Raw genomic sequence first — 24,294 nt, forward strand, 5'->3', positions numbered from 1 at the left:
GATGGGGTGAAAGACAGTGTCGAAGGCCTTCCTAAAGTCCAGAAAGACTACGTGCACCATGACACCTGCATTCAAGGCTTTTGTGACCTGGTTGTAGAAGGCCACCAGGTTGGTCTGGCAGGACGTGCCTCTAATCAACCCATGTTGATTGCCCATAAGCATAATCTCCCCTGCTCGTCCCTTGCAGATGTGCTCCTGGATAATTTTCTCAAAGAGCTTCCCCAGGTCCGAGGTAAGACTAATGGGCCTATAGTTTCCTGGGTCCTCTTTCCTCCCTTTTTTGAAAATGAGGACCACATTGGCCCTTTTCCAGTCCTCTGGCACCTCACCAGGGCACCACGAGTGCTCGTAAAGCCATGCCAGGGGTTCTGCAATGACCTCTGCCAATTCCCTCAGTACTCTGGGGTGGAGGATCATCGGGACCTGATGATATGATCACATCTAGTCCCTCCAGATGTTCCCTGACTAGGTCCTCACTGACCCTGGGCCTGGCTGCACCTCCTGTGAGGCCATCTGGGAATCCAGTGCAGGGGATGTCCCTGTCCCTGCTCAGAAAAATGGAAGCAAAGAATCTACTAAAGAAATTAGCTCTTGAGCTACAGAGGTATAATCCTCCCTGGTGATGGCCCCTCCCTTCCATTGGGTGTACACCTCCTTTTTGGCTTTGAGATATTCCTGGATGCTTTTGGTGAGCTATGGGGGCTTTTGAGCACTCTTGCCCCCTTTGATTCGCATGGGGATTGTCACCTTTGGGCTTGGAGGATCATCTCCTCCCAACTCCCCACCCCTCTGGGACCTCAGTGCCTCCCAAAGTAGTCTCCTAGTTGGATCCCACCAAGTTTCAGTGAGCCCCGCTGTGTCTGGGTTTGTGTTAGCTAGCAGGAAGGGCAAGTTCCTCCTGCTTGTTCCCCATACAATGAGCATTAGTGTAGAGGCATTTAAGGCCTCCTGACGGTATATGCGCCTCCCCCCCAACCCAGGACTGTCCGGGCCCCTGCCTCTTACCTGGGTATTTCTTGTGCTCGTCGCCTGTCTTGGCTGGGCTGTTCTTGTGGGTGTCTCTTGGATCGGTGTTCTGTGACTCCCCTGGTCCTCTTCCTCCCCCTCCCCCGACGAGCCTAGTTTAAAGCGTGCCAGAGGAGATCAGCCAACCTGGAAGAGAACACACTTACCTTTGGGGGAGAGGTGAAGCCCATCCCACCCGAGCATGTCTCTTGTTCTGAAGTATGGGTCCTGGTCCAGGAAGCCCACTGTGAGACACCATTCCCGAAGCCACGAGTTGACGTCCCACATGCAGATCTCATGGGATCTTCCACATCCGCTCACTGGAAGGCTGACTGCCTCGAAGAACAAACTCTTAAGGCTTAATTGACAAGTTTTAGCACTCCCTGGTACAGTATTTGAATGAGAAGAAGCACAACCTAATGTCCCAGATTGGCAGAGATCAGTGCCAGAAAAGCAATCAATAAGAAATACATTTTCCCGCATCTGACCAACTGGCTTTACAAGCTTCCTGCCTTCCATTCTTCCTAGTTCAGGCAAAAGACTTCTACTTTTTCTGGTGAGCTTCTCAGTAGCAGATAGCATCAGAACATGGCTTCTTGCATGAAATGGGAGGGATCTCTCAGGGTCTTTATTTCCAAAGCTGCAATATGTGCAACATAATGGTTTAAAATACAATGGTGAATTCAAGTTTCCCCTGGTTTCATAGATTTCATAGACATTAGGGCTGGAAGGGACCTCGGGAGATCATCGAGTCCAGCCCCCTGCCCCAAAAGCAGGAACTGGGCTGCTGCACCAGGACTGGTGTTTTACTAGTCTTGTTCAAACTTGGAGTAGAAGTGAAAGGAAGGGTTAATATGTCCCCAGTGAACTAGAAACCTGATGCACTTCAGTTTATGAAGTGGTTTGCTGTTTAACCCCTTGCCTTAGTTTACCCTACTATATGAAGTAGGTAATACTTATCTTCCTTCTGGAGGCCATTGTGAAGTTTAACGCTTGTAACAGTCTTTGATAACTTCAAGTGGTGGGTTCTAAAGAGGCCGACAGATTTATTAATGGTTTATTAATACTTTATTAATATTAATATTTATTCTTTCTGCTTTGAAATGCTTTCTCTGCAGGCCTGAATTTCTTCCACAGGCATGGAAAGATGCAGCTGGAAAATGAGCCTTTTAAGAGTCACCTTTTTGGCAGATACTGGAAACAAATCAAACCAGCTGATATACCGAGTCAGGGAAAGGTTAATCAAGTCACCCGCCTGCCTCAAGTAGGAAGTGGGCATTTATTTAGACATTTCTCCTCCGTGAGTCACAAAATATTCCCAGCTTGCTCTGCCCTCATTTAATTCTCTTTCCAGTGACCTCTGATTTAGTGTTGCTCAGTGTGTTGGGCAACCTAATAGATGTTCTGATCCTGAATGCCACGGTTGCAATCACATTGACGTTTCCAGTATGGTGCAGTGTGCCTCTGAAGGCAGGCACGATCTCTGTGAGAGTTCGGCTTCATCTGAAATATTTCTCATTTTTTTCCCCTGACCACTGCAACCTTTTCCCCCAGAGCCCTGCCATCTGGCAGCTTCATCAATATGCTTCTCAAGAGACCGGGAGGGAAATCGTGTTATAAATGTATTTTTATAGACATTTTCCTTTTATGCTGAATAAATTCTTTTTTTTTACAGCTCGCCATTCCGGAAAGCCAGAGCCTTGTATGCTTGCAAAGCAGAACACGACTCAGAGCTCTCCTTCAAAGCAGGCACCATATTCGATAATGGTAAGTCTCAACTTCCCAAACAGTGAGAATATAACGTAATACAAAAGTTATAGAACCCACAGATCCCAGTTTAGTATAGCAGTTTAGATCATTTTGTTGCGTTTATGAGTTGGGGAGTCTGTAATGACATCGCCACAGAGGGGAGAGACTTAAAAATTACAGAGAAAATGAGGCTTGCAGAGATGTTTTTAAGGATAAGTTTGCTGAATATCCATAACTTGTGTAAATTGCAGTGCTCAGTATCTTTGAGAAACAGGCTCAAAAGTTGATCCTAAGCAGAGCTTGAATGCATTGTTGGGAGTCATGGATGCTCAGCATCTTGCAGAAGGTACTTGGCACTCTTCAGAACTGAGTGCTTTGAGAGAAGGGGATTTGTTTCATAGGTATGGCTTAGAGCACGTGCAGAGGGTAATGTTGCAGAGAGGAAGCATCAGGAGAATGATGCTGGAGAAGTTGAGAACCTGCCATCATGGGGCATTCATCATAACAGACCATCCATATTGCTTTTGATGAGCACCAGAGGGTTGCGTTTGGCACGCCAAAGAGGAGCAAGTTACTGTATATGATTAGGCTCCATCAGGGGGATAGAATCAGTTTGTGTAAATGTGAGTGTGGAGATAGGTAGGAGGCAACAGATCCCAAAATCCATTTTTCATAAATGACACTAAAAATGCCATGAAAGATGCACATAGAATTACTTGGACACAAATATTAAGTCCATCACACACCCCTGAATGGGAGGGTCCTTTGTGTCTTAAGTCTGCAGTTCTTCATTGGGACCCAGACTGGAAGAGACTATTTTACGGTACTCAGTAACATGTCTCTGAAAGGGCTATAGTTAGCAGCGAAGTGCAGGCTGCAGACTCAGCTCTTAAGACAGGAAAGTCAGTTGTCTCTTCAACACCAGCGTTGTCCAATTAAAGCAGAATACTGATGATTTCCAAATAAATTCCCTTTCAAAGGTCTTTGTCTAGGACGGGGGTGTCAAGTTCTGGCCAGGGCTGGCCTGTGAAACCACAACCTCTGGCTCCCTGATGCTGGCTCTGGATCTCCAGTTGACCCACATGCCACATGTGACAGGCACTGGACTGACCTCATGTGCAAGGCTGGGGCATGCATCTCATGTGGCGCCTTCTCTAGGGTCTGTGCTACATGTGGCACCTGTGCAGAGCCAGTCTGGGATGCCCCCACCCTGCTTGCTAGATCCAGTGCTCATGGAGACTACATCACACATGGTGTCTGCCCTAGCCGTTCCCGGATGTGCACTGCACATGCTCATTCCAGCCAGCCCAGGGTGCATAGTGCATGCAGCGCAGGTGCTGGAGCAGGTACCATGAGTAGTGTAGTCCTGCGCTGACCAGATAGGGCACTGGATCTGCCATGAGGATGAAGGGCTCTGTGGGTTCTCTGCATGTCAGGTCCAGTGTCCACTCTGCTGGTCCAGGACTGCACCATACATGGCACCTGCTCCAGCTGGTACAGGGTGAGCATGCAGTGCTCACCCTGGATCAGCTGGATTGGTGGTGTGCATCCTAGGCTGGCCAGAATAGACACTGGGGGCACTGGATCCAGTGTGTGGGAGGGGGAAAGGGAGAGTCTGTGGGCCCAATTTTGGCCCATGGGGCCAGATGTATTTGAAATCCCTGGTTTAGGGGGGAATGATAAAGCTGTGGCTTGGCAGGCATGATAGGAGAAAGCACAGCATTAGATGAAAGGGTCACAGACCTTTTCAGGTCAGTAAGGGCTGTGGATAGGAATGTGGAGTTTGTACCTAGATATTCAGTTCTAGAAAACAGCTAAGTGTGGTCACATTTGCCCCAGTGCAGTGATATACCATTGTGAACCAATGAGAACCAAGCTAGTGGGTCTTCTCTCACTCTGAAGACCCATCCTGCTCCTCAGTTGGGTTGTTTTCCTTCTGCAACAGCTGCCAGCTGTTCCTGCTGGTTCCTGGCAATTATAATAGTTCCTGGAAAACATGTGCCCCAGTTCTCCAGATAAAATTACATTGGCTGGTAAAAGGTACTTGCCAGGGTACTGAGTTAAGCACAGTTCTGAATGCTGTACTCTGTGTATGGGTATGTGTATCCAAGTGCACTGCCCCATGTCTGATTTTATTACTTTGTTGCCCCATTCTATTCATTCTTTGGATTTGGGGCTGCATAATTAAACCCCCTTTGTAAGGAGGAAGCTCAAAACAATCAACTTCAGCTACAAAAGCTGCAAAAGCTTGTGAACAGTTGATCAAAGCCCTACTTGGTACTTGCCTCATAGGGTAGTATCCCTGAACAGCTTTCTAAATGAGACAGATTAGCTTCTGAACATTGTACTAGAACTGCTGCAATGGTTCATTTATCAAATGAAAAGGGGAAACAAGTGTTTTATTCTAGGCTGTAATGTGTGTCCTTTTTCTCCTACACATTGGAAGTTGGGGTTGTAATAGATAGAGTGAAATCAGTTAATTTATTGGTCTTGTTATTAAAAAACCTGGGCTTTTCTACAGCAAGAAAATAGATGTTTTAGCTAATGGAAGCTTTCAGTATTGTCTTGGATATAACTGCATTGCGTGGAAAAGACTTATCTATTTCCAGTAGAGCTTTGTCTTTAATTTAGTATGTTCTTGTCATTTTGGAAGCAGTTACCGTACACATTTTTTCCTAGGAGGATCTGATAAGAAGAGGAAGTAAATTATCTATCAATGAGGGAGATTTCTCTTTCTGGGCATCTCATGGATGTTGTCTTAAATAAACATTCTCTCCTCTCTGTGCATTATAGAAAACAGGACTGCTAACTAGGAGTAAGATTGATTGGAGTATACTGTTTGCTAAATAAAAACTGATAGATTATTCAGTAGAGAATTTGTGCAGAATTCCCTAATCATGTAACAGATAATTTTGTAGTAGCTAGAGGGAAGAAATGTAGAAGGGATACCATCTAGTAGACAGTGTCTAAAATTGATTATTGCTTAGAGAATTTATAAAACCTAATATCGATAAAAATGGTTTCTAATTAACAGAAACATTGAAGAAAGATGCATAGTTTGGACTAGCTTTAACTGGTGCTCTGTAGTGCTTGCAGTAAAGCAGTGTATAAGCATCAGCAAATTAATCTAACTTGGAATGCTAGTTTGATCAGTCAGGTAATAAAACACTAAATAGTGTTATGTTCAGGGTGTAAATTTCAGTTTTTAGAATGGATTCTCCACTTGAGAATCACATTTGACTTCCACAGAGTTTTTGCAGCCTTTCTGCCATTATCATTGTACTTAAATGGGAGAGAGTTTCCAGCTCCATGGGAAGGAAGTCCTGGAGGGTGGAGTTGGGGAGACCTGTTATGGAAGGAGAACCACTAATCTGTATGCACCAGTGACACAAATTAGAAAACATGGCCAATAATTTTATTAAAAGCTGACATTTAAACATGAGTTCTGGAAGTGATGTACCTCTGTGTAGGCACTTAACATAGTTTGTAAAGATTTAAGGCCTAATTTCCTTGTCTTCAGCTAGGGTTGTAGGTGTTGAGCACTTTTGAAAATTAGCTTTAATTCCTTACTTTTAAACACATACCTTTGAAAAAGTCAGCCATAAATTCTGAGTCTCATTTTAAAGGGAAAGCCCACCAAAATGAAACAATTAATCTAAAAGCTGTCCTGATTGCTTTTGCCAGCTGCTGTAGGTTTTAAACTGTGGAAAAGTTATATTCAATTTGTATCCTAATTTCATACCATAGTGGGGACACGCATATGCAGTATATATTCTGATATATCGGACAGGAATTTATCTCAGGAACGTTAGTCTATTTTTTAAAGAAACTGAAGAACAGTTTGTGGAGCTCATGTGACTCAATAAAAGCATTTTCTTGGGCCATTTATTGAGATCTGGAATTTGAAGACTGCACTTAATGCATGCGCGCGCACACACATACATGTGCACATACACACACACTCTCTCTTCTGCTGAGTGTAACATCTCTAGGTTCAGACCCTGAGAGGCCATTCTTGCCATATGTTATACACTCTCAATCACATTCTCTGGGTGTTTCTTAGCTGTCTCCTTAAGACAGATAGTTGTGTTGCTGCTGAAAAGTGACACCATTTTCAGTTTTATTCAGCTCAAAAATTGGCGCTCTCAGCATGGTGTGGTGAATTGCTCCCCTTTTGGGACTCCTGGCAAGTGCATTTTTTCTTAAGCTGACTACTCATCTCTGATTAGATAAAAGTCTGAAGACTGGATGAGAAGGAAAGCCAAGCATGGGGAAAAGAACTGGACTCCGAAAGGGAAAATCTTTAACATAGGACCTGGAGTAGAATAAAATTACAAGTGATCCTTAGAGCTGGTTTATACTCTCTGGCCTTGTGTCATCTTAAGTCATTAGTGCATGCAAACATTTATCTCTAGATGTAACATGGAGCTGGACTCGAGCCATAAAGCTCCAATTCTGATCTGAACACTCCCAAAACGTGAGAATGTTTGAACTTACATTTTAGATCAGTCTTGTCTCTCATGCACATTCATTTTATTCAGACTCCGTAATTTCCATACAGAACCTACTAGTAAGCAAACTGGAGGACGCACACTGTCAGCAAAAGGAGCGCCCCCACAAAACTTGCCGGCTTGTCTGGTCAAAGTGTCTAGCTGACTTCAGTAGCTAGCTACCTTCTTTTAGATCAGTGGTGGACAACGTTTTAGGCTGCAGGCCAGAATAACTCAGTTTGGGTCAGAGGTGGGTGGGCAGACAGGGAGGTGCTAGGACCCAGCTGCCATAGCTGTTTCTTCCCACAGCCTCGCAGGGAAAGCACCACTCCCACTGGTTATCCCAGAGCGACAGCCACCACCAACCCAGCCCCTTGCCCTCCCATGTCCACAGGCTGGATCAAATGGCTCTGTGGGCCAGATCCAGCTCATGGGTCATAGGTTGCTGATTCCTTGTTTTAGATTGTTGTGAACTGACAGCAGCCATCATGATTGAGCATGGAATAAATAAATATTCTACCTTGAACATCTCTGAAAAAAAATTTCTATAAGAGAAGACCTTGTAGACAAACCTAAGCACCTCCCATTCCCAAGTGCTTCACTTTGCTCCTCTCTCAACAGTCAGAATGTTAACATTTCTTATTCAAGCAAAATGCTGGACATGTAAGCAGAAGTAAAGTTATTTTCCATTCCAGTTCTGCTGGAATCCTAGGCCATTTTAAATCATTTTTCAGAATGGCCTGAAGTAAATTCATCCCTCTTCCCTGTCTCATGGAAAATAATTATTCCAGGTCTTGAAATCACATAGCTGTTGCCTCCATGCTGCTGTGATGTCTAGCACTGTGGGTGCTCTGGCCCAAAGAATCAATTTTTTAATCTAAATATCTGTTAATGTAGCATTATGAGTGGGGGTGGGAGGGTCACTTTGCTTTTTAAGTGATAGCACTGCATTTCATGCCTTGAGGACAAGAAGATGGAATCGCTGTTGGGAGTAAGAAGATCCTCCAGTGAGTCACTTTATGCCCAACACTTCTGGGCCACCCAGTACTTTATTTACTTGCACACCACCCACACTCTTTTCCCAAGAATCAGTCCTCCTTCCAAGTTGGGATGCATATCTTATGTCGGGAAACTGATTTTCTGTCTATAATAGAAATACCCTGCTTTGATTCTTGCTCCACCTTCGATTCGTGCTCACAACAGTAGTAGCATTTCCATTCAGGCAGCTGAAGGAATCTGTTAATTTAATGGCTCATTGCTTTTTACTCAAAGGTGGTAACAATTGTATCTCCTTTTTAACACTTTTGGTGTTCCACTAATCAAGCTAACCTTTCTTCTGGCAATTTTGCCATCTTTTAGCTACTTAGGGCTAGTCGTCTATGTAAAACCCTTGAAGACTGTTTTTGGGTTTTTTCAAAATCATAGCTCCAACCATGAAAACCGGTCTTCAGCAGCAGGTAGGGTTTCAGCCATAACTCCTGAAACATCTTTTTTTCTTTGTTCTGCCTTCCAGAAAACAAAGGACATGTCTTAGATGGGGATGTGTGGACTGCAAGAACATAGGATATTTTTCTTCTTTTTCTCTTCCCTCATGCATCCCAGTAAATACTTTTCTGTATCAGGCATCTACTTGAATTGTGTTGTGCATAGGCAGTGGGAGGTATTGGTTGGTACAGAGTTGTCTTGGTTGGCATTTGGAAGGGGTAGTAGGGTGTCAGGGCTTGAAGTTTAAGGAGGGAGTTTAGTGGGTAGCTTGAGATTGGAGCCACATGCCTTTTAACCAGAGGGAACTGTGCACGTATGGGGAGAGGGGGGATTTTAGAGGTTAGCTGCAGATAAAATAATGCTGATGTGGGAAAGTTTGGGGAATAGTGTGGGTGTGAGGGTGTATGGCACCTTTGATGTCCTTATGTAGGCAGGAGTTTTTATTTTTTGTTGGCCCATTTTCCTTCTGGAATTCAACCTAGAAACCATGTCACTGGAAAGATCCTGCAGAAATCTGAGGTCTTTACAGGCCAGGAAATTTGGATAACTCTGAAATGTTGATTTATTGTCATAATCTGATAATTTACTGTGGTCAGAGTTTGGAGTATTTCTCTGCTGCATCGGCATAAAGCTCTTGTTTATGAAATAAGCGCTTTCTCTAGACTCTGTTCCATTGCCCATATGTGGAAGGAAAAAATAAAATACTCCAGGCTCCTACCAGAGCTACTTCATACGTCTCAGCTAGCTGGAATGATACTGCAGGGTTTGGGCTCCTTGCTGGAGATAACGCTAGTATTTTTTTCTTATGGAGACTAGCTTAAGCCTAAACAAGGAAGTGCAGAGTCACAAGACAGTTGAGTTAGCCATATGTGCTGAAGCTTAACAAATGATTTAACTCAGGTTTTGGGGAAGTTTAAAGTCTTGTTTTATTTAAAGTACTATATTTTCTTGCATACGGCACATCTATACACAACTTGTTTTTAAAAGGCAGAATGAGGGGGGGAAAAAAGATCTTTCCTTATAGTAAGTAACTCAGTAGCAGCAGCTAGAGAGCTGATCCTGCACATTGTCCCTGTAGATCACTTTAGATGATACTTTCTGTTTCACCCATAAGCAAGAGCTTGCTTTTGCCATATTTCTTGCAGATAATGTGCACTACAATTTCCAGCAGCTGGTTTGTTTTTTAGTGTATGCAATAAAATATGGTAATTTTTCTCTCCGTGACCCCACCCTCGCTCCCGTGTGTACACACCAGTCATTATTTGGCAACCTGCTATTTACCTGAGTGCTCAGCTCACTTTGTCCCTGAGTCTACTACGGTCATTACAAAACTTTGAGGGGGAAATGCTTTTCAAAAGCAAACATAGGAAGTTTTGTTAATGAGTAGGGCAGAGAGAGAGGGAAAGAGCTTTAATTGTCCCAACCTCCCTAGAAAATTAGTTTCCCTAATTTAAAAAAAATAAATAATAAAGCAAGGCCTTGTTCTCTCCAGAGATTGCCTTTTATATTATCAGCACACACACAGCAATGGCTCCTTCATAATTCTTCCTTCCTTCCTTCCTCCTCCTGCTGGCCTGGGCCTATGACCAGGTTTATATAATCCTCTCGTCATCACAGTGGCTTCTACAAACAAGAATATAACTTCTTCGCCCCAGGGTTAAAAGACTCTCACACAAAGTGAAGCAAAGCAGGGCTTGGAGAGGGGCACTGAGAAGCGTTCCAGACCTTGGGATTCGAGAAGAGAATCCAGGGAAAGAAGTTTTAAGATACAGAGTTGAAGGGAAGAGAGCAGATGGGGTGGAAATGCTTGAGCATGGGAAGGAGGGAGGGAAATGGTGTTACACCTTAGTATCCAAAGAGAAGGAAGGGCAGAAGGGTTTTTCTGTGCTTACACCCAGGGTCTGAAGTAAGGGGAAGCTTGGGGTGGTGGGGAGTGGGGCTGATCCCCGTCATAAGAGGTGAGAGCCCCCCATTTGATTTGAAAATCATAACCTGGCGGGGTCTCCGATCGGATTGCTCCTTCACTTAGGTGGACTCGTTAATCAATGAAGCAGTTTAATTTTTTTTGCAGACCCCCCCCAAGAGTCAAAATGTAATTCAAACCCTGCTTACACCATCTGAAGGACAAGAGAAAGGGGTCACATCCCTTCCGGATGTTGAGAGCAGGGAGGAGACAAGAAGGGGTTTAGATATTAGGGATACACAAAGCATGTGGAGGAAACTATTATGTTGTCCACAGACATTCAGAAATAAATGACTCCCAACACGGGGGTGGGAGAGAGTGTTACCAGACTGACAAGCATGGCGTTTATTGTAAACATGAAATAAAACTATGCATTCATTGCCCTTAGCAGATTCAACGGAAAGTAACCTTCACACATATACATCCAACATATTCACATCACTCACAGAAATACCAGACCATGGAGACAGAGAACAATGAGCAACACATTTGGGGTATCAGGACCCTGGAGTAACAGATGGGAAGCCAGTGGACTTCACTGGCATGAATTTGAGTCCAAACTTCTGACATCTGCAGTAGACGGTTGCATTTCTCTTGGGGATGAGAGAAGACGTGAAACTCATCTATAGAGAAATGGCAGAAGACCCCTTATCCCCATCTTTATCTTAGTGAGGGACGAAGCAGCATGAACAAATGAGGCTACCATCTCCTTCATGCGGGAGAAGCCCATGCTTACTTTTGGTGTTTGTTGCAAGAGCCTCAAGACTTAGTGAGCATCTGTTGTGGCTACACAGGTCCTGATTTCTTTCCACTAGAAAATGCCACTAATATCCTTCTGTCTCTCCTCAGTTCATCCATCTCAGGAGCCTGGCTGGTTGGAAGGAACCCTGAACGGGAAGACAGGACTAATCCCTGAAAACTACGTGGAGTTCCTATAACTTTGGGCACATAAGCAACACTGCTGAGCTTTACATGGTATCCATGACAACTGCTGATTAGAGTGTTGTAGATCATTTGCTCTTTGCCACTGTGCAATGCAAGGTGAAAGACTCGCAAATACCTATTGAAATGAATGTTTATATGAATAATAATGTACACATCTCCTTCGGCGATCCATTGTGGTGTGTGCAAAGGCACTGCAGAAGAGGTGGTCAGAAGCTTCTGGAGAGATCATTCAGCTCTTTCAACTTCTTGCACAAATCCTGTGATTCTTGCGACTTGGTCTGTCACAGTTTTTGAGGCTTTAGGTTAATGAAAAGGTAAGGCAAAATACGACATCTGAAAAGGAACTTTAATACCCGTTGCAGGGCCAGTCCTACAAACCCTTTTCTAGCAGGAGTGGCCCCATGGACTTCAGTATTAATTTCATTGGGGACTGCCTACATAATTAGTACAAATTATGGGGGTACAAGATTGGACCCTAAGTCACCACCTTATGTCAGGGGAAGGAGATAATATGGGAGCAGAGGCCATCGCCTTTGCTTGCCCACGAAGTCTTCCTTGTTGAATCAGCCAAGCCTCATTTTGTATGTGCAGACAGGAAAGCAATCTCTCTTTCATTTAGCTGTGGCAGGAGAGAGGTTAAGGGACTGTTTATGTACGTCAAACCTCTGTTTCTGCGGCAGCAGTTTGCGTGACACTCAGCCATCCTTTACAGGATTCAGTCCCAAACTCAATGCATTGACAGCGCTAGTACCCTGGTAACTACAGCTACCCAACATGCTCCAAAACAGAGAACGTCATTTTTTAATGCCATTAAAACAAGGTGGGGGAAAGGGTTGAATGATCTCTGGAGAGTGAGCACAATAACAGCTGTGAATCATCAGATCTCTTGTGGACATCAGCACAAACAGAAGAGAATATTTTGGACCAAATCTCTCAACTTTTTTAGATTTATGCAGGGTAAACATCTGTGATCTGTGCAACCGGCATTTCCTTCCTGGAGGGCAAGATGCAGCTCCTGATAAATACCACTTCTTTTGTGTGACTTGCTGTTTCACATCATCACTTACCAGCGCTCACTGGAGAAAGAGGACCCAAGTTTACTGAATGCCCAGACCGCTCTTATGTAATTTTCGAGTTGCATTTGCCACTCACTTCCATAGCTTTATAGATGACTTTTTGCTTGCAGCCTGGTGTATATTTTGTCTATGCCAAGTCTGTGCAGTGCTGATTATGCAAGGTAAATTCCTTTGTACCCACATAAGCATTTGTTGTTCATGTAGCCAGCTTAAGTTGAAAGAAAACAAAGGATTAGTTTTTCTGATATTTTCCCCCTTTCATTACAAAGTTCTGAAGCTTTGCTGCCTCTCTGCTCCATTACTTGTTCTGGGATAAATTGTTTTGCATAGTCCTTAACTCAGCTCCAAATTACTTAAGAAAAGAAAAAGAAAACTGTACAATTGCAAAGCCAAACTTTACAGATATCATGTCAAGTACTAAAGTGCTTACATTTTGTACTAGAAAATAATGAAAGAGAATGTGGTGTCTTGGCAGAAAGAATTATTTGTCTAGCCATCATATTATCACACACCAGTGGGATTTATGGGATGAACTTGTTTTCTTTCTTTTTTTTATTTTTTTTTAATTATTTGTAAAGAGGCTGAGTGGTTGAATCAGTGTAAATTTCATTGTTTATTTTTTTGCAAAACTATTGACATGTAAATAGGATAACATGAATTATTGCAGGGGAAAGTTTTATATTTGATATTTTTAGCAGAGCTGTAATGAGTTAGGTGTTCAGAGGACATTTGAAACCAGTTTAAAGGGAAAGGCACACAGACAGACACACGCAAACTTTTAAACTAGTTGACCTTTTCCTCCCTCCCTCCCTCCCTCCTTTCTGTCACTGACCCTGCCAGACAGCTGGATTGAGCTTTTGCTCACTTTTTATTTTCATTTACATTAATTATACTTCCTGGACTTTCGTGCTGGAAAAAAAGAGAGGAAGAAGTACTTTTTTCCCAAACTCTAATGCTTACTGAGCTAATATTCATCTTCCAAGGTAACAGACTTTTGGTGAGGGACACAGCTCTTTACTTTTTGCTTTTGTTTGAAGGGTCTTATTAGAAATTGTACTGCAGTTAATTATATAATTTGTTTTGAAAAGACATGCTCTTCCCCTGCCATCTTAAATACACAGATATATGCATTTATAAGTGCGCGCACACACACACACTCATGCCTTTTTGGAGTTTCATTAATGAAGTGGAACCAGCTAAGAGCCTTCCTTATTTCCAGATAGACAGAGACAGGGGAAACCCCAAATCTTAGCTTCCAGGAAACAAAAATAATTAAAAGGCTAGAAGTTATTGACGATGAATAACAGAATGTTAAGGATGAAAAACTAACTGGCTGAAGCCCACAGAGAGGAGAAAGGGGCAGATTTCAGGCCTACTTAGTCAAAAACACACTCTCACAAAGTTTTTGGCCATATCTATTTTGTTTGAAAGTCACTTCAGTAAACTTGTCTCTCACCATTCACTGATTAACTTTTAGATTCTTGACTCTTCCAGGTAGACTTTAGTGACATACCTGTGAATGGCATAATCAGACACATGGATGTGGGGTGAATTGGGGGATCATGAGGAGATCGTTCCTACCATGGACAGGAATGATGAAGATGGGAAGGGCATTTCTACATGTGCTGTCAACACGACGTCAGGCACTTTTAATTAAAGCACCTGCGTGTCATGTGTATCAACAGCACAGCACATCCCCATGCTGAGAAAATGGCAGCAGGGCACTTTGAACTAAAGCACATCAAATATATTTTATCTGAGAGCACGTCGCCACCATTTTCTCAGCACGGAGACACGGTGTGCCATTGATACACATGACATACAAGGCTGCCAGAGTGCATCAGTTTATGTGCTCCAGCAGACTTGATTAATTGAGTCTGCTCCAACACCCTGGATTTTTTTATTTTAAAAGCAGAGCAGTCTCCCCGCATATAAGTGCCCAAAAAGTATCTGACTGCCTCCTCTGTTCTGCAGTATTTTCTGGCTTGCAGAATAATCAAATGTTCAGGATTGAATGGCTTGGAGGAAGTTCTTAATGGGGTAGAGAAGAGGGTGTTTCCCCATTGCACCACTTTAAGCTCACCCTTTAAAGTTCACAACAGCAGAGTCTCCCTATGCCTGAAGAAGGGTACTTGTGTGATAAAAGGTATCGCATCGACCCAAAGAATCTTGCCTGCTTAAAGTTCACCCTGGCATTTTAGTGCCTGACATGTTTTAGCATTTGTTGGTGTATATGAAACAGTTTGCTTGTTCTGCATCGATGTTCCCATGGACCAGTGTCCCACAAGTGTCACCATGACAATGAGCCCTTACTAACCCTCATGTTGACAGTGTCGACAATGAAATCCAAAGATTTGACTAAGCAATGGAAAGGGAACTAACCTCTCAGATCAAAGGTGGGACTCCTCCTGAGGAGGGCAGTGAAATTTTTATTGTCATTGTCTGCTGAACTTGCTCCATGGATGGGCATCCTCTCTGCACATCAGCCTAACATGTTTGTTATTTTCTCCCCTGTACACAATCAGTGCTTGAATTTTGTGGTCTGTGCTTCATCTAGGAGGGGTGAGTCTTTTCTTTCTTTTGTGGGTCCAACCCACCAACTCGGATCATGAGAGAAAGGCTGGCATGTTCATCCACATTAGTTTAACTTGGAACTACTGGAAGGTTTTTAAAACGCAAAATGAGAATCCAGCCACTTCCCCGGACAATCTTCAGAAAAGTGTTGTTCCAATGACACATTATTTTAAAAACAAACAGATTCTTTGCAACCTCCTGTTGAGATCATTTCTTTTAATGAGTCTGTTCAGAGATCTCATTAAAGGGCATTGGTGTCATGTGACTGAAACATTAAGGAACTGTATTTTAAAAATATACCCCTTTGTGCAGAACGGGATTCAGCAAGCCCTCAAAAGGCACATTAGTTTTTCTTGTTTGATACAAGTGCATAAGTCAAAGTGGTCACTGATATTTGTGGTAGTTAAACTAAGAGTACGCATACCCTCCTCACTGCTAAGACAAAAGACGTCTTACCTTCATATGCAGGATAAATTAACCTGATGGTTAGACTACTTCCAGGACCTGAAAAGTCCTGGAGAAGAAACATAGCCAACTGGCCTATCATGACTAGGCAGATTCTGTGTATTTCCCTACATCCATATGACACTTCTTGGAATGAAGGGTCTGTGCAATTTCAGAATGGGACTTATCTCTGGCGACATATTTTTGTTTTAGCTATTGAAGAAAAACTGCGTTGCAAGAGAACAGATAATCTAATGTGGCAGGTCTAATGAGGTGGGTTGTATGCTCCCAACAGCCAGCTAGTGTGCCCCATCCCCCTGCTTCCTAGCTCCTCCGATCTGCCACCCTCTGTCTCGCCTGCCATGCCTTGGTGGAATCAATTATGCAGGAAACGTCTGAAGGCTTAGAGGGAGTGGGAGTTTCTTTGGGCCACTTGGCTTCCCCCTTTTTGCAGTTGTCCAGGCTATGATTCTCTCAGCCAGGGCCTGATTTGTTGTAGCTCTCCCCTTCAGCCCTGGGCCTACTCAGTGTGGCCTTAGATCTCTGGTAGCAGCAGCGCAGCTGGGGATTAGACTCCACAGTAGGGCTGTGGCCCTCCTAGTTCTGCCTGCCTAAAAGGGGTTAAAACCCCTCCTTCTCCCTCTCAGCCTGTGACCCCTTGCCTTCAAGGTGTGACAACATGCAGGGCACTTTAAGGCATCTGCACAGTGACTTCCAGCTCCCTTCACAGTTCCTTTCAGTCCTCCAGTCTCCCATCACAAAACAAAGAGGAAAAATCCAAACGGAAGTTTCTTCTCTTGCTTTGGGGCGGTGAACACAGTCTATACTCCTGGCTTTACCCCACAAGCCTGCTGTTTAAACCACCCAGAAACAAAAAGGGAAAACAGCAATGAAACTCACTGCTCTTCTGAGGCTATTCACAGTATTTATTCAGGCTTTCTCTCCTGCCAGCACAAACCATCCTGCCCTCTCCATGATCAGGGTTCCACTGCCCCTGCAGCCTGAGGGCAAGCCTATTTAGGGTGAGGGTTCTCTGTTCCAGTAATTACAGACATGTAATCTAATTACATGAGTAGGCTTCCAGTTCCAGAGCCACTCATTCACAACTAGCTTTGGGTAACTGCATGTCCCTGTATGTGTGATAGAGAAATATACTACCCTCTGTAACTTTAAAAATCTGGGTGTCAATGCTATTTCCAAAAGTGACTCTGGCCCGAAGGGAATGTCTACACTGATATTTAACCACCCGTCTGCCTAAACCAATCTGTAAAGCCCCACTCTCAGCCCCTGAGGATAGTCCAGCCTGGTCCCAGCAGACCTGGTGAACTTCAGGGTATGAAGTTGCACCTGCTCCCTGCCTCCATCCTATCTCTCTGCAGCATGGTTAAAGCTTAGCACAGTGCAGACCTAGGGCACAGGAAGTCCACAAATAGAAATCCCACAATTTCCTTTTGCTGACTTCCTGCCCTTCTGCAGCCTACCTCCTGTCTCAACTGCACATCACTAGAGCTAAAGCTGGAAAGAGAGAAAAGTTGTCCACAGTCAACTGATTTCAAAAAGGGCTACATTTGAGGAACAAGCACAATGTGGACAGATTTGATGTGGGCTAAAAGGGAGGATAAAGATGGGGAAGGGTAGCTCACTTGGCCTGAACTGGTTAGAGGCAAATCTCAGGGTTGGCTTGAAAAATCTGCATAGGCATACTCTTAGGCACTTAGATTTTGTTGCCTTTAAGTGAGAATATGCTAATATTTGCACTAAAATAGTTTGCCCCCATATTGGTGATGAGGTGAATTTACCATATCTGTATGTTGGCAAAAAGCCCAACTGTAGATGCAGTTATAACAGCAGAAATGTGCTTCTGCTAGTACTCACCAAATTGGTGTAAGTTATATCAGCAAATACACATTTCTGCTGTATAAGTATACACTTGGGGGTAGCCAGTATAACAGTACCTGGAAAACTTGCGTATAGTCCATCCCTTAAGGTCCTAAGGTATTTTTGAAAATGGGACTTAGGCTTATAAGTCACTGAGAAGCTTATGAAAATGGCACTTTAATGGAAGTTGCTGTCCTGGAAGGAAATGGCAGATTTTTTAACTTAGACTATTTGATTTCTATCTTCTCTGTTTTTAGTTGGTTCAGAAACTGGTTTAATCTTGTTTTCATTTTCAAAATTTTGCATTACATAACCCTCACCAAGATAGTGGGTTTTTTAAACCAGACCAGTGGCGTTCAGTCTTTTTGCCCGGTGGGCTGGATGGCCAGTTTCCAGGGCACCGGGTAGGCGGGAGGTGGAGGAAAGGGGGCATGGCCCAGTCCCAGTCTGGCTGTGTGGAGGGAAGGGGTTGTGGCCTGCCCCCAATTTGCCTGTGCAGGGGGGAGGGGTATGGCCCAGCTCCAACCTGCTGCACGGGGCTTGGGAATTTGGCAGCAGGAGAGGGTGACAGTATTAATTGCCACTGCTTCCCCACCACCAAATTTCCTGACCTGTGGGGAGCCCCATGGGCCAGATACCATGACTCCTCAGGCTGGATTTGGCCTGCTGGGCCAAAGGTTGAGTACCCCTGTACTAGACAGACGTTGCAGATTGTTACCACAACATTAAACACGTTACTCAAAAGCCATTGAGAAAGCAGTGACTTTCAGAATCACTGGTAAGTAAATTCTATGCTTTATTTATTAGGAGTTTTACCATTTTGGCAAAAAACACATATTGTGATAATACCTGTTGAGACAAGATCTAAGTCAGGTCCTAGGGTGAAACTCTGCTTCCTTTGAAGGCAATGCCAAGCTTTTGTTGGGCTCTGATTTTACCCCTAATATCTACTACAGCACAGATAGTATTTAGTAGGGTGATAGACAGAAAGGCCTCAAAATTACTTTGGTTTATACTAAATAAGTAAGGCTGGGATTCTCCAAGCAGCTAAGGGACCTGATCTTTGGATCCATTCAAGCCAGTAGGATTTGGATTGGGTATTAGATTTGGATACAGATTTCATCGAGATTTGTTTGAGAACAGGTCATAAGGGAGTTAGGCAGCCAACTCTTCATAAGGGAAGTCCAAATACTGGGATTTTAGGCTGTGAAATGCTTTACTGTGTAGAGAGCCCCAGTCAAGTCACTGGCCCTATTGGAGTAAGGTTCTGCTCAATATGAGAGACAATCTGGTCCTAAATATTTATCAAAGATTTCAAATATTTATCAAAGCCCCCCTCCGATTCTCATAATTGCCTTATTCTGTGAAAGTTTTGCTTGAATGTTAAGGCGTAAATAGCAGCCTAAGCCATAACTGTTCACAGCAGTTTTCCTTTAATAGCTTTGAGTCATGGAGCCATTATAGCAAAACAAAAAGGAGTGGGGAATATTAAGAGAAGATAAAAACATTGAAGTACCATAAAAATGCCATTTAAAAAAACTTTATTAATATTTATAGCAAATATTTACAATGTACTTTTAATAACTTACGAAAAATGTTCCATAATGCCTTAGTTATGAATGTTTAACAGAGAATATTGCGCAAAGCTGCTTAAAAGAATTTCCTGCAATATGGAGAGTGTTAAAGCGATGTGCATATTTAATACATTATTGCAGATTATTTTCAAGCCTGTTGCAAATGCTGCATAATGTAATAAATATTAACAAAGCTCTTAAAAATGGCTCTTCCATGAAAAGTATTAGCCCATAAATAATTCACTGCTTTAAACTTCAGATGTAATATATCTATGTAAAACTGCGTGAGACGGAGGTGTAACTTTTTATTGTAAGCACTACCAGCCAGGTGCAGAGGTGTTCCAGGTCTGTAGCTCTGAAGGCATCCCCTTTAGCAAACATGTTCTCTCTTGGTTTGAATAACAGTACGCAACAAGTGGCAGGCAGCCTTATTTTGTGTTTCCAGGCTGTCCTGCGCGGTGCTGCTGAGTTTATTTGTTGGCAGAGAGATGGACTAGAAACTGGCACTGGAAACTCCCCTTTGAGGTCCCCATAGAAAGAACACTGTAAAATATGCTGCACTCTCTATCTCAGGCACCATCTACACATTGCATTTACGGTTAATCATGTCTTCAGTTGTTACCCAACTACACATTCAACCAGCCAATGGTGTGATAATGCAAGCAATAAAATACAAAGTTATTCCTCAAAAATGTGTAATAAATGTCACTTGTTCTTATCACACCATTAATTGCATGTGTGGCCAGGTGCTTCCCTGTGGCTGGGAGCCCCATCAGCTGCGGGTGCACAACCCACTGCCAGTCCCCAGCCGATGAGGCTCATTCATGGGGACAGTGCAGGAAACACTGCCGCTGCTGCAAGCCCTGTTGGCTGCAGGACTTGCAGCAGCAGGGGCTGGTGCAGGGGGAGCCTGGGGTCACGATCCCGGGCTCCCCCTGCACCAGCTACAAGGTGTGATAGTTTCTGATGCTGTATCCCACAATCACGCTTCTTACCATGTGTGTGCATCATGGCAGGAAGCGTGATTGTATGACTTGTGTATCAGATCCTATCCTGCCTTTACCTGAACGTGTAGAGGGGCCCTCAGTAGCTAAGTCAGTGTCTCCATTGTGTTCCACAGAACAACTTGGCTCAGATGTAGGCTCTGTTACTTCTTGCTGCCATACTTCTTAGAGAGCCATATTTAAAATTCAGAAGGCATTAACCACAGCGGGGCATGCTCATCTCGGGTAATCAGAGCACAAACTTTGAAGTGTCATATGATGGCTAAGGCATATCGAACACCTACTCCACTGCTTCTCTCGTGGTCTTAAATTTTCTCAGCAAGATCCCCATAAAAGAGCCTTTTAACACAAGCATGGTGACATTTCCTTCCTCCCTCCCTCCCCCCAGCTTTATCAGCTGCAGTGGACCTTTCTTAAGATGGGCCGGATCTTGACATCATCAGAAATTGCAGGTCTGCATTGCCTCTTGGGACCAAACCCTGCCATACAGTGCCTAGCTGTTTGTACCACAGGACAGAGTAAGCCATGTAACCTGCCCTCAGACTGCTCTTGCCTCCATGGGTTGTCGTATTGATTTCAGTCTCTGCTCTCTACTTTACTCTGGCCTGGATTTTGATCTACTAGAATTTTCCAATCAGAAATCCTGATTTTTTCATTTTGTTTTCTTTAATGGCAGCTTAAAAGAAGAGGGGAATGAAAGATGAGAGAAATAATTAAAGACATGTATGGCCTTATATCCATTATATGCTTGGCATAGTCAAAGGTTGAACTTTATTTAAAGTTTGGGAGGAGATTTTGGAGCACCAATCCTAATGATTTTCAGTACGACACGTACTTCTAGATCCCTCAGGCACTTTTGAGAGTCTCTCCCTTTATGTCTAGCTCATGGGTGCTCAAGGAGTTATGTACAAACCAAATGTGACCCATTGCATTCCAGTAAAGCAAACAGACTTACTTCATGTATAATAAGAAAATTACGGAGGGTGGTAAGTTGTACATTGTCTTGACCCAAGAGGCAGGATTAAGGTTATGGACGTTCTACGTATTAGCGTAGGGTAAGCCGGGGTGTGAATTTACAGTGTATCACTTACTCTGCAGGAGCTTACTGTGGGCACATGTACTAGTCAGTAAATGGAAGGTTGTCTGCCCTACTTTGATTGAGACCTAAACTACCTTGCATTTAGCACACAGTAAAACAGCATGCAAAGGCAGGTGCTCTGGAATACATGACATGCAGTAAGTTCCCACTGTAGCTTGAGGTTACTTGCTTCAGTGTCCAGGACATAAGCTGTAAGTACTGAACGCATGCCAGGCACAATGCCTTCCTCGCTACCATTGATTTTGACTGCCACGTAAAAATCACCTAGTGATCAGAGTTTGTCAGAGAAGAACTGGAAATCTTCCTTCCCAGAACTTCCCTTCTCTTTAGGAAAAGCCATGAATTTTATAAATGTAAATCCAACAGGGGGCATGGAAAGTACTTTTGCAACCCGTGTAGGTTCATAGACAATATGATCCCATTGATTGAATTCCTTTGGGAGTTTAAAAGTCCTAGAGGGGGGATATCATTCTGTTTAATTTTCTATTAGAAGCTATAGGCATTAGCCACAAGGGTTCAGTTAGCAATGAAAGCGTATAATTGTTTCAGTTAAACAGCAAAATGCTGAGAACTGCAAATATTGCCACAAAGGCTGAAGGAAATAACATGCAGCTAGCTACAGTGTCTGAAGAAAACCTGGCGTTGTTGCATCTTCAGTGCTTTGCCCTCTTAACACCAGGTCCTTTTCTCCAGCTCTGACCTGCACTACCTGATGCTGTTCCCTACTGAGCCCCAGCTCAAGCATTACCTCCTAGTAGTGTAGGACAGTGACTGGCTCTCAGCTCATTTGAAGCTATCTGGAAGAAGTATCCTTTAGCACACTAAAGCAGGAGTGCAGCTAGTAACATGCCTTCGCTTGAAAAGCTTTAGAATTGATTACTTTCCTTTTGGCATGTGAAAATCAAGAGGGTTCCTCCTTTTTTCTCCTTCTCCATCCCCATCTTTACTCCCAAGCTATATTTACTTCAAAGCAGAAATTTAGCCCTTGGCAATTTTCATGCAGTGCCTATGAGGCCCACACAGCCAGTCAGAGGTACAAGCCTTATCCAAGCCCAGGCTGACACCATACGGTCTCCCACTTGAAAGACCATTGAAAACATGCCCGTGTTTTAAGGCTTGAGTCATGTTTATAACTGAAGCTGCGGGAAAGGCAAAAAAGCCGTGCTCTGGCAAAGTCTTTACTTTCTTGCAAAGTAAGCCTAATGCTCTTCCCTTGCGTTTCCCCGGGCCAGATCCTCTGTGTCCTTTTCCACCTTCAAGCAGTCACGATCTTCCTATATTGATATCCCTGAAGACCTATTCCTCTGGGCTCAGGAAAGACTTGATGGGTTATCATTCAGTTTGGCATTGTCGCTTTTTAGTCAACAAGAGGGAATCACAGCTGAGTGTCACATAAGCCATCCAGTTCTCATACCGGATAATGTCATTCCTGGTCCACGTGGCAGAGATCATGGACTCAGACCCTAATTGGTGTTCCTTATCACTGCATTTTGGATGTAATCTTGATTGGTGATTGAAATAACACAAAACTCCTGATTCCAAGGCCTTCGGTGTGATTGTGCATAGTAAATCTTGTTCAGCCTGGAATAGCACTTTGGTAATAAAATATACAGTCCAGAAGAACCCCGGCTGTGACATCTTAATTCACTGTGCATGCTTTAAGTCTGTCCGTGCAGCTTGAACACAGTTCATGAGAAACAGGCTTCTAGGTAAGAGCCTAACCGGTCTGTCTACTCTGGAGCAGGAAGGTTTCTTGCCCTGGAAGCAGTTCAGGTAAATGTAATTCTTTTTCCTGGGTGGAAGCAGTTTGTCCAGCATTGAGGGGCCCACACAGGTTCATCTCACAAACTCTACTTGGCACAAAAACAGCATCCAATAGCTGTGTCTGCCTTGATATTTAGGGCTGACTTGTGTTGCCCACCCTTGCCTTGCAGCCTGCGCCAGAGTTTGCCCACAATGCGATTCCTGTTTCTCCAGCAAAGCCCTTCTAGGATTCAACCTTGCAAATACTTGTCTCTCCCTTTGTGCTTGGCTTTCGTTGATTTGTGAGCAGAAGAAACAGGAAGGGAGGTGCGGAAGGGCTGGGAATCAGGGACAGGGAGTTGTGGGATTGCTGCTGGGGCCTACAGCACTTAGGGCAGGGAGGAGGCTGAATGTGCTGGAAGTGGGCTCAGCCCTGGGCCCTGACACTCAGCAGAGGCTTCCAGGGGGTTTCAGTGGAGGTGGGCAACATGGTTGTGCTTGTCACCACTGGCTCCCAGGAAGGGTCTAGCCCAGTGGTTGTCAACTTTGGTAGATTCGAACCAACCCTCAGAAAATGCCAGCTCTTTGCTTTCACTCATTTTTTGCAAATGATAAAGCAATGTTTCTGTTCTAAAGAACTCAGAAAGCTCACAACAGGTCAGCATGTTTTTACCACTCTGGATTCCTATGTGAAATCTCTGGGTTTATCTTGTGAATCATGTTTGCACACCTCATTGTATGGCACCCCATGGCAGCCTTGAAAGTGTCTCAAGGGTACTGTGACACCCTGGCTGAGAATCTCTGGTCTAGCCCAACGGGGGCAGTTGATGTTGTCTGCACCTTTGGGGCAGGGGTGGTAGGCTGCGACCTGGGCCATGGGGTGGCAAGTCAGGTGCCAGTTGCACATGGCTCAGGCTACACAAGTCCCCCCCACCCCAAGTACAAGGGTCGGGAGGGTTTTGGGCCCCATTGTGGTGCCAGGGCACAGAGTGACCCGACAGCATTTCACCCTTGCAACTCCTGCTGCTGGCAGGAGACACAAGCGCAAACGAAGAGAAAGTGGAAAGGAATAATCAGCAGCAGTTGCCTGCACTGGTTCGAACATCACAGTCAGGTAAGTGGACTGGAGAGTTCCTAGGAAAATGGGTTCTTAATGGGGAAAACCATGGAGTCAAGACCAGGAAGAAGGAACAAGTCACCTGCTTGTCTCATCTGTGTTGAGAGGATTAGTGCCTCCGGCAGGGGTGGGCAAAATGCGGCCCGGG

The 24,294-nt window shown here is 44.0% G+C and overlaps 1 protein-coding gene across 2 annotated transcripts in view; it reads left to right on the forward strand.

The window, feature by feature from the left end:
* Window positions 1–14,449, forward strand: part of ARHGAP26 (Rho GTPase activating protein 26) — a 456,593-nt gene extending 442,144 nt beyond the window's left edge. Inside the window, exons 22-23 of one of the 2 annotated variants that reach the window (XM_019506355.1) lie at window positions 2,681–2,772; window positions 11,542–14,449. In XM_019506355.1, the coding sequence (XP_019361900.1) occupies window positions 2,681–2,772; window positions 11,542–11,630 (181 nt within the window). In that variant the 3' untranslated portion in view covers window positions 11,631–14,449. The remainder of the gene's footprint in view (window positions 1–2,680; window positions 2,773–11,541) is intronic. The other variant, XM_019506356.1, reaches the window with a different exon arrangement.
* Window positions 14,450–24,294: the final 9,845 nt, after the last annotated feature.

The sequence above is a fragment of the Gavialis gangeticus genome, unplaced genomic scaffold, assembly GCF_001723915.1.
Source record: "Gavialis gangeticus isolate Ggan-Ray unplaced genomic scaffold, GavGan_comp1, whole genome shotgun sequence".
NCBI lineage: Eukaryota > Metazoa > Chordata > Crocodylia > Gavialidae > Gavialis > Gavialis gangeticus.